A 10,714-nucleotide genomic window follows, 5' to 3' on the forward strand; every position below is an offset into this window, starting at 1 on the left:
AGACACGTGTTAGTTTTAAATGTTCACAGCCGTTGGATAAGTCTGGGGAGATTTATCCTGCCAAGGCTAATACTGGTGTGTTGCCAAGTGTTGGGATGGCCTGTCTCGGCCATCAGGGTATGACCCAAGGCACATGCAGTATGGGATTACTCGAATCCTTGAACCGGACCAGATTTCCAGTGTTGCCCTGGACCTTGGAGACAGATGGGCAAAACTGGAAAGTTACACCTGACCCCTAGACTCGATTATGATACTTCACTAGGTGTCGAATCAGGCTGTCTTTGATATGCCAATCAGTGAGATCCTTAGCATGGATCAAAATCTGGGTATGTTGGGACAGTTTGAGAATTCATCTGAGTGGGTGATCATAGTGACAGGATCAGCCCCTTTGTCGAACAAAGGTAATGATCGGGAATGTCTCTCTGATGGAAACCAAACTGTCGGCAGTTGATTTCAATCGTTGGAATTTTGTTTTGCAAAATTAATATACATATATATATTTGTACGGTTTCAAAATGTTTGCAAATGGTTTTAATTCTCGGGATCCATGTGAGTAGAGAGTGCGGCACTGTTCCTTGCAGCCGAGGGAGAGGTCCTCTCTTGTCGGGCAGTGCTTGATCATTAAGGGCTGAGAGGTTAAGTGTAAGACCATTTAGGATAGTACCTAATGGGCTAATCTTGCACCTGCCCACAGTCCCTTGGTTTTTATAAGATGGCTTGGCCCAGGGACCACTTAATGTAAGTGTTGGGCCCATAGGGTCCATGTGATAGGCTCAGGGGTTCACTGAGCTTTTCAGTGAATTCGGCTGGGCTGTAATAATGGTTGGGCCGAACCCATGTGGCTGGTGTGTAGATCAATGCTTGGGTCCCATGCCATACAAAGAAGCCCAACTGGGCAGCAGATTGGAAACTAGTTAAGCACTGAACACTTAATGGGCCAAAAGCCCATTTCAAGCTAGGCTGATATGATCACCCATCTGTGGGGCAGATCTTGGATTAAAGTTAGCAAAAGGATTGGGCCTTTAACCTTATCCACTCTAGGAGACCAAATTCAAATCAGATTTGAATCTAGTAACCTCCTGATAAGATCAGGAGTAAGCTAACTTAATTTGCAGATAGGATTAAGATCATCCCCTATCCAAATACTGATTTGGATTGGGATAACTCCTGATTAGGAGGTTTCTTAATCAAGAAGAAAAGAGGAGAAACCCTAAGAGAGAACAATAATGAGATTTCGAACCTAGGGTTTTGTGCAAGAAAGCATCCTACGAATTGAGATTGGATCTCATACACACTCCAGAAAGAAGAGAAGCTATTCAGCCATCTTCGTCCCAGGAGTTCTCCTCCAGCCGCCGCCATTCTTTCTGACAAGATTCGATCTTTGAAAAAGAAAGAAATCAAGAAATCAGTTCTTGACATCAGTTTTGCAGAAAAGACTGAAAAAGATTTGGTGCTCAGAGTTTCCAGAGTGTAGGACGCACTCTACTGGTTCCGTTCCACATACAGCTGTGTCATACTGCTTCTCTGGATCAGGTATAATTCCTCCCTTCCCTTTTGGTTCAGATCTGGTTCGATTATGGTTCAAGTAGGATCCTTGAATATTGTATTCTAAATTTAGGGAATACGATTCCCAGTTGAGAGAAGGTAGGAAAATTTTTAAAATTCGCCCACCAATTCCGCAATCTTTATGGCATCCATTAGATGGATCCTACCATTCTTTCATTTCTTGGGGTCCGGTGATGCTTCTTCCTCCTCATCACCTCCCGCTCTTCCACTTCCAGTTGTCGATTCTGTTTCCCTTGTTCCAACCGTGACCAAGTCCTTGCCTCCAGTGCCACCGCCTGTTGAACGCCCACCTATCCGTCAAGTGTATACACATCGCCCACATGTACCGGCTGCTACTCCTCTGGCTCCATCACCGTCAACAGATCCGGCAGTTGTCTCCACACCAGCCCCAAACCCAGTATTTGATCTTGATCTTCTCATTGCCTTGCGAAAAGGTAAACGCACTCGTACCCTTCATCCTATTTCTAATTATGTTTCACTCACTCAACTTTCCGCTTCCCATCGCCAGTTTATCTCTTTGTTATCCTCAGTTGTTGCTCCTAAGGATGTCCAGGAAGCCCTTGCCTCTCCAGGGTGGTGCCGTGCAGTGGAAGAACTCTCAGCTGTAATTCATAATCATACTTGGGACCTCACCACTCTTCCTCCTAGGGAGCAGGCTATCGGTTGTAAGTGGGTTTATACTGTTAAGTATTTACCTGATGGTAGTGTTGAGCGCCTGAAAGCTCGATTGGTTGCAAAAGGGTACTCCCAAACCTATGGTATTGACTACACAGAGACCTTCTCCCCAGTTGCTAAGATAGGCTCGGTTCGTGTTGTGATCTCTCTTGCTGTTATGTATGATTGGCCCCTCTATCAGCTTGATATCAAGAATGTTTTTTTGCATGGTGATTTGCTCGAAGAGGTCTACATGGAACAACCACCGGGGTTTGTTGCTCAGGGGGAGGATGGTAAGGTATCCAGACTAAAGAAGGCTATATATGGGTTTAAACAGTCTCCTCGAGCATGGTTTGGTAGGTTCAGTGAGGTGGTAAAGAAGTTTGGTATGAAACAGTGCCAAGTTGATCATTCCGTCTTCAATCATGACTCTTAGGCAGGAAAAATCCTATTGGTGGTGTATGTAGATGATATTGTTATTACCGGGAATGATAAAATGGGTATTGATAGGTTGAAGACTTTTCTACAAGAACATTTTCAAACAAAGGACCTTGGTAAATTGAAATATTTCTTGGGGATAGAAGTAGCAAGATCTAAGCATGGAAATTGAAATATTGCTTGATTTGCTGGAGGAAATAGGTTTGTTAGGTGCTAAACCAAATGAAACACCTATGGAAACAAATACTAGGTTGAGTAGTGATATGGGTGAAGTGTTTGAAGACCCTGGCAGATACCGGCGACTTGTAGGTAAACTGAACTACCTAACCATTACTCGGCTAGATATTTCATTTGCGGTTAGTGTGGTAAGTCAATTCATGCAGAAACCTCTGGTTACTCATTGGGATGTGGTTCTAAGAATTGTGAGGTATTTAAAAGGGGCCCCTGGTCATGGTTTGATATACAAAAGTGGTGTTTAACTTGAAATTGAAGGGTATACTGATGCTGACTGGGCCGGTTCTATGTCTGATAGGAGGTCTACCACAGGCTATTGCACTTTTCTTGGGAGTAATCTGGTGACATGAAAAAGTAAGAAGCAGACAGTCATGGTGAGAAGCAGTGCAGAGGCAGAATATAGAGCTATGGGCACATACTGTTTGTGAATTAGTGTGGCTAAGGAACCTTATACAGGAGATAGGATACAATATTAACACTCCAATGAAGCTTTATTGTGACAATCAGGCTGCAGTTCATATTTCTTCTAATCCGGTGTTTCATGAAAGAACCAAGCACATAGAGGTTGACTGTCACTTTGTGAGAGAGAAGGTGCTGAATGGAGTGATAGACACTGCATATGTTAACACAGGGAACTAGTGGGCAGACTTATTTACAAAAGGGTTGAGTCGGGGAAGAATGGACTGCATATGTAACAAGCTGGGATTATATGATATATACTCACCAGCTTGAAGGGGAGTGTTAGTGTAGGGGTATTTCTGTCTTTATACTTATATTGAGGTTGCTGATCTGTAATATTATATTAGAACTAGTGTCCCTCACTTAAATAAGGGCACGTGTCTTTTCCATTATGTTAGTAATATAAAACATGTCTGGCCGAATGGGAGAAGGGATCTTTTCCCTAATTTGAACGAGACTTTTCTTCTCTCCTTTTCTTCTCCTTTCTCTCTCTCTTTCTTTCTTCTTTCTTCTTCTCTCTTCTTGGCTGTTATCAGACTAACAGAACTCAAAGGCAGGCCAAATTATAATAGGATTAATACATGCATTGCTTCAATATTGTACAGAAACTAGTAAGTTCTCTTGATGTGTGTATCCTTTTTCTTGGCATCTTGTGAGTTCCTTCTTATTTCAATAACGAGGTACATGTTAATTTTTGACAAGATCAAAAGTCAAAGAGGATAAATATATACATATGGAAAATGTACAACAGATACAAGGCCTCTATTCAATTAGTAAATAATGTAGGTATAATTCCGTTTAATTAGTTCTTTTGTCCACCTTCTTGCCTCAACAATTTTCTGATGTCGTGACTCAGATTAGAGAAGAAAATAAGAAGAGAATAAAGAGAACGATAGAAGAGAGAAATTTGAAGAAAGCAAAAAGTATGAGGTGGCAGCTTCTATATTACTTATACAGGCATCAGTCGAGAATGAGCATGACTAGAATAACCCTGGTCATAGAGCAACTATAAATATCAATAAAAAATGAAAATAAAATAAACCAGTCTAATACTAATAGTCCAAAATAAGTCCAATAGAGCCAAAAACCCAGGCTTGGGATCATTCTTGGCTCGGGCCAAGAATGAACATGGCCAGAGTCTCCTACTAAGACTCTCTCATATGAAGTGTAGGTGATCATTCTTGGCTCGGGCCAGAAACGCGGCCCGATCCAGCCTGCAAATTTCCGAGCTTGGGCCCAAATTTTTGTGTATAGCCCAGTCCGGGCCTGGGCCCCCATTAAGCCCGAAAAATATAAGGCCGGGCTTGGGCCTAATACTTCAAGCCCGGCATAGGTGAAGGCAAAGGCGTCATTTTCATTCCCTAAACAATGTGGGACTTGGAAAAACGCTCAATGGTTGCACTAATTATTTAGTGTTGTTCCAAGTCCCACATTGCTCAAGAATGAGAATGAAGGCCTTGCCTTCCTCTTAGTGTTTTAAAAGTGCAAGGGCCAATTTTCTCTTGAGGTGCAAGGCGCAAGGCGAGGCCCACACCTTTTTGAAGCAAGGCGCAAAAATACAAAAAAAAATGCTAAGAAATAAAAAATGTCAAAAAATTCAAAAAATGCCAAAAAATCAAAATAGTATTAAGCATAATATAATAAAAAATGTAAACTTAAATTTTAAAATAAATGTTTTAAAAAACCTATTATCTAAACTTAAAATACATAAACATAACATGTAAAGCGTATTCAAATGAAAATTTAAAAATAAAAGCAAACATATTGCATTCTTGATTCTTATTGCATTACTTTAAGTAGCTAATGTGATGTAAAACATATTGGATTCTTGATTCTATGAGTCACTTTTGTACCATGCCCTTCGAGGCAAGCCCAAACAAGTCCATGTTAAGGTCTTAAATTCTTATTCCGCTTGCTCATCGAAGCAGAGGAGAACCCCCTATTTGCTAGTGTTGTTCATTCATTCATTCCAATAAAATATCTTCTTAAAAGGCAACTAAAGTTATAAAAGCATTATTTTTTATGTGAGAAATAAGAATTTAAGACCCTAACGTGGAGTTGTTTGGGCTTGTCTTAGGGGGCGTGGTTGGGGGTCCAGGGGCGGAGCCTCCAGCCCAGCCATTAGGCTAAAAAAAAAAGCATTAAAAGGGCACATGCCTCCAGCCCAGCCATTAGGCTAAAAAAAAGCATTAAAAGGGCACATGCCTGGGCTGAGGTATAAGGTGCATGCCTAGGCGCACCAGGCGAGGCGCATACCCTAAAATGTGCCTTGCCTACACGCCTTAAGCGCACCTTTTAAATCACTGCTTCCTCCATTAAAGGATAGGTAACCCAAGCCAATTCAAGTCTAACAATTAAATGAGGCTCATGCCTTGTTTTTTGTGCCATAGGCCTAAAGCCTAGCCAAGCTCAATTTTAACTTTGGCTTGTGTAATTTTTTGTATGTATTACATTTACATATTATTTAATTTAAAATTTTAAATAAATTAATTTTGATTATTTGGTTTCATGGACTTAAAGTCTTTACTCGTTAGGCCTGGAAAGCCCGTAAGCTTGGCCTGGTCCTGTGTAGGGTAGGTCTTGGGCTTGCAATCTAGGCCCAGGGTGCAAGCTGGGTCGGGCCCGGGCCTACCTTAAAGCCCTTATAATTGGTGTTAAGCCCGGCCTGGGCCCAGCCTATGATCAGCCCTAATGAAGTGTCAATCAACTTTAATTTTATGTCTATCATGTTGTACTAGGTTATGGGCAATATTGATTGCTGCTTGATTATCACAATATGGCAACAAAAGCTACACCAAGTGAAGCTTTGGTACCAGTTTGAATAATTTTCAGCTGTACGTCCTTTTTTAAAACCCTGATCTCTCCTACTCAACCTGGGGTACACTTCCCAGTCCGAGAAGTCTGGTGTCACCCTATTCCCCCCAAAGTGGGTGCTTTCTGTTGGGAGGTCTACCATGGTGCAATTAACACCTGCGACCTGATGCAGAGGAAGAGGCCTGGATGGTGCCTTTCACCCAATAAGTGTTGGTTGTGTGAGTCAAATGGTGAAACTGCTCTTCATATTTTTGTCTCCTGTCCTGTTGCTAGCTGCATTTGGGAATGGTTCTTTTCTCTCTTTGGATGCAGGTGGGATACCCTGGTGAGCTTGGAAAGGCTGTTTGACTCCACTTTCAGATGGCCAAAAAGAAGAAGCAGAACTCTGTGGAGATGCACATGGGCAGCAATACTTCGAGTGCTATGGGAGGAGAGAAATCTGAGAATTTTTGAAGAGGAGAAAAGATGCGAGGAAATGCTGATAGAAGGGATTATGATAAAAGTGACCTCATGGGTAAAATTTTTGGGATTATTCTCAGATTTTACTACAGATGATATAATCAGGAATTGGAGGACAGTAGCATCCTTGTCATTGGCAAAAAAGGTCTTAAGAAATTGGGACCCCCTGAATCTGGTTTCCTCAAATTAAACTTTGATGGGAGCAGCTTTGGCAACCTGGTTATGTCTGGAATTGGAGGGGTAATAAGAAATGACAAGGGGAATGTGGTGGGGCTGTTTTTGGGCCCTATTGGATGGGGAGACTCCACTACAGCTGAACTAAAAGCAGTGGTGTTTGGGATTCAAAAAGCTGTGGAATTAGGAGTGAGAAAGCTGGTTGTAGAGGGCGACTCAAAGTAATCATAAGCTGGCTAAAGCAGAATGGAAAGACTCCCTGGTTCAGAAATGAATCCAAGAAGCTTAATCACATAACCAAGTACATGCAGTTATTATTTCAGTGGACAACAAGAGCAGCAAATGGTTTTGCAGATCAGCTAGCAAAACAAGGGTTTAACAGGGAACTTTGTTTTGGGGCTCAGTTGTAAGCAAAAGTTTAATAGGTGGAAAAGTTTAAAGACTAGTGGGGTAGCCAAGGCTACTCAGATTCTGTGCTATTTCTCATCTTAATTTTCTTAATGAAATTACCGTTACTGATCATAAGAGAGAGAGAGAGAGAGAATAACAATAGTAGAAGGGAGAAATTTGAAGGGAGAAGAAAATGAGGTGTTGGCCTACATATTACTTGTGTCTGTCCAGAATGAAGAAAACGACCAGAACACCCTTGTTCATACAGAAGCTGTAAATGTTAATAAAGAATGAAAAAATAAACCAGTGCAGTTCTAATAGTCCAAAAAAAGCTCATTAGGCCCATAAGACAGAGATAAACTTATTTTTCATGTCTCTTTGTATGATGTATCCCTAATATGTTTCCCATCAATAAATTTCCTCTCTATCGAGGATCTCTACAGAATTTCTAAGCCTTTATTAGTGCAAATCTTTGTCATATAGGAACACCATTGTCAGAAACTGAGGTCTTCTGCCAAACATAAGATAAGGATGGGTTTTTTTTACCAATTTCAATTTATGGATCATTTCATTTTATTACCTTTTACTGCATATGATAGCACTGTACTTTGTTCAAGCGTTCAATTGGTATTAATTAACTCGTATTAAATAGCTTGCTGCTTGATATTTTGTACTGCTTTTTACAGGCTCATCTATACAAACTGATTGAAGCTGCAGGCATAACATATATCAGTATTGGCCATCGAAGGACTCTCCTTGATTACCACAACAAGATCTTGCACATATCCACAATAGATTCTGACAGTAGCCTACCTAACTGGCACCTTAAAACCATCAACCAGGACACTACAAATAATGCAGCTAAACTAATATTGTAGCCATTTCAGGAAAGGTTGTACCATTTACTAGAGAGAGATGGCTCATATGCCCTAATGAACTATTCTTAATGGGAATCAAATGGCAGGATAACAACTGTACTGCTCAATTTGGTTTACTCCTTATGCACATAGGATGCAACTTCTGATCCAATAGCTCATATGATTTGCCATCTTTCTATCATACTGTGATTTAGGTCGATTCTTTGATGTATATCACAATATTTTCCATTGCTTTATTTTAGATCTTGAAGATGGACTAGGCTTGAATATGTAAGACATGCAATGCTTCTTCAAGATGTAGATAAAATACTAGAGTTTCATTTCGTAGACAATTGCGAAAACATTATGCTACTTCAAAAACCATTTGAGCACAATTAGAAGTCTTGACAGGAATATTTTATTAGCCTGTTTACTTGGTAAAAACCAAGATCTTCCTACAAGGGTGTGCAAATGAAGGTTGGTTCTTTAACCATTTTCCTACTACATAATTGATAATCCTGACTGATGCATGTCGTTTTAAGTCTTTTTTTCCTACCATAGATATTATGATTACTTTTTAACTTCATTGTAATCATGAATAAATATTTAACCATCTGGTCTTGTCTAAAAGAATCCTGTTCTGGTATTTTTGTGTGTTCTCAATAGAACAATTCCCTTACTGTATTTTCAGGGCTTGTCCTGAAAATCCTTGTTCATTCTGTTATTGTCTTTGCCATAGTTGATCAAATTGTTAAAAACCAATCTCCCTTATTTTATCATCTACTGGATTTAGTCCTAAAATCCCTTTTAGCAGATTCCAAACTTCCCATTGTAGATTTACGCATTTATGTCAATGAAATAGTTCAGATGTACGTACCAGGACATAGGTTGCACGCCACTAATTACAAATTATCTGATCCGGATTATTGAAACGAACAATAGATGAATTCACTTTCACAATGAGCTAATAAGGCTTTTTCACCAAGACGTTTAGACATTCATGGACGTTTGTTAATGACAAGTGGGACCCGATCAAAAGACTTTGCAGATTGATTCATACCAACAGGCTGGACTATTTTAACAACAGACATGGTGTTCATATGAGAGAAGACATCACTCGAGAATTTAGTATATCAGCAAAAGATAGTGTAACCATTTTCTTTAGGACAATGGAGCTCGGTATTTCTGTTGTGTTGTTATTGTTAAGGCTCAGTTTGGAAGGAGTACAAATACAAGTATGTAGAGTGCAAATTCTTGTATTTTGCAAGGTTCAAAATATCCATATGCCAGTAGGGGCATATCGGGTGTTTCGATACCTTTTTTCCTATTTTTTTTTTATTTTTTTCAAAACCGTTTCAGGGGGTCGGTTTAGGATTCCTCTACCCCCTGAACCGGTCAGACCCCCAATACACCCATTGTACGGGTGTATCGGAGGGGTCCCGGAACGATACATATCGGCCGATACATGTTGATACTTTGAACCTTGGTATTTTATATTGTTTAATATCTATTTGTACTGTACATATTTATATTTGTACTCCTTCCAAACTAAACCTAAGGTGTAAATCAAGTTTCATATTTTCTCCTGGCAAGTCCAGCTTAGATTATTTGATATGATATTTCAATTTTTAGTGTTCTTGATCAAATACTTTGCTTACTCCCGGACTTTGATATGGTATTAAATCAGCAGTGACTGATCAAGAATTGGAATGCTCCCAACTCTCCAATCCATGACCGATCAGCATTTGGGGTCATCAATGAGTTATTAAGCCATTGATTTGTCGAATCCAAATTGAATCCAACAGTCTGGAGATTTTCATTATCCTTCTATTATTGGTCGTTTGTGCGGGGGGGTGAGAAATGTGCAAAAGCTCCCCCAGTTTAGGACCTTTAGGAAGCCAAAAGTTCAAAGTTAAGATTTGATCAATTTATGTGTCCAGGTTACCTTTGTTAATTTGGACATGCGAGTAGGGACGGGGTAGTTCGAGACTTCGATCTGCCAAAGCCTCTTACCTCTGATCGAGGCATCCCCCCACCTCAGAAACTCATAATAGTTCCCAACTTGTAAATGGTAGAGTATATTCATTTGCATCTTAGGCAGTGAGACCAAATGGCCAAAGCTGCTTTTGGTTCCATAGACAGAAATGATAAATGTGCTATACTTAGGACCACCAGCATGGGTCCTGTGTGCTCATCATGATGTGGGCCGCTGTTGAAGGCCAAAGATTAGCAATCCAGCTAGGTTCGTTCTTCAACAGTTTACCAACAAAGGAGATTCAAAAATTACAATTCAAGCTCTTCAATGTTTGTGTCATGCTACATCGTCCACATTAGGTACTTTCATACACAGGGAAGGAGATCAATCTGCAAATTGGCTGGCGAACGATGGTCACCACCCTGTATGGAGAGACCAGGATGTCAAACTTCTCGTGGGACCTGAATTATATTGTTCTGATGGATTCTGCTGGGAGTGTGTTCACTAGGGTCTGTTAAGTTTTGTAACATATGCAGAATTGAACGGTATTCATTTAGGATGGTCGGTCCAATGAGCCCACCAAAAGAGAAGCATTTGTTTCTTTAACAAAATTTTGCACCTAACTGTACTTTGTATTTGTCCGAGTTCTTTTTTTTTTTCTTTTGTAACTTTTCAAGGAATTTGTCATAGGGCT

The 10,714-nt window shown here is 40.2% G+C and overlaps 1 protein-coding gene across 3 annotated transcripts in view; it reads left to right on the forward strand.

The window, feature by feature from the left end:
* The window catches only part of ABCD2 (ABC transporter family protein), a 111,882-nt gene extending 103,336 nt beyond the window's left edge, over positions 1-8,546 (forward strand). For all 3 annotated transcript variants that reach the window (XM_088891536.1, XM_088891537.1, XM_088891535.1), the window contains one exon: positions 7,875-8,546. In XM_088891536.1, coding sequence (XP_088747662.1) covers positions 7,875-8,066 — 192 coding nt within the window. In that variant the 3' untranslated portion in view covers positions 8,067-8,546. The remainder of the gene's footprint in view (positions 1-7,874) is intronic.
* The last annotated feature ends 2,168 nt before the right edge of the window (positions 8,547-10,714 follow it).

The sequence above is a fragment of the Nelumbo nucifera genome, chromosome 7, assembly GCF_055504915.1.
Source record: "Nelumbo nucifera cultivar China Antique chromosome 7, China Antique-T2T, whole genome shotgun sequence".
NCBI lineage: Eukaryota > Viridiplantae > Streptophyta > Magnoliopsida > Proteales > Nelumbonaceae > Nelumbo > Nelumbo nucifera.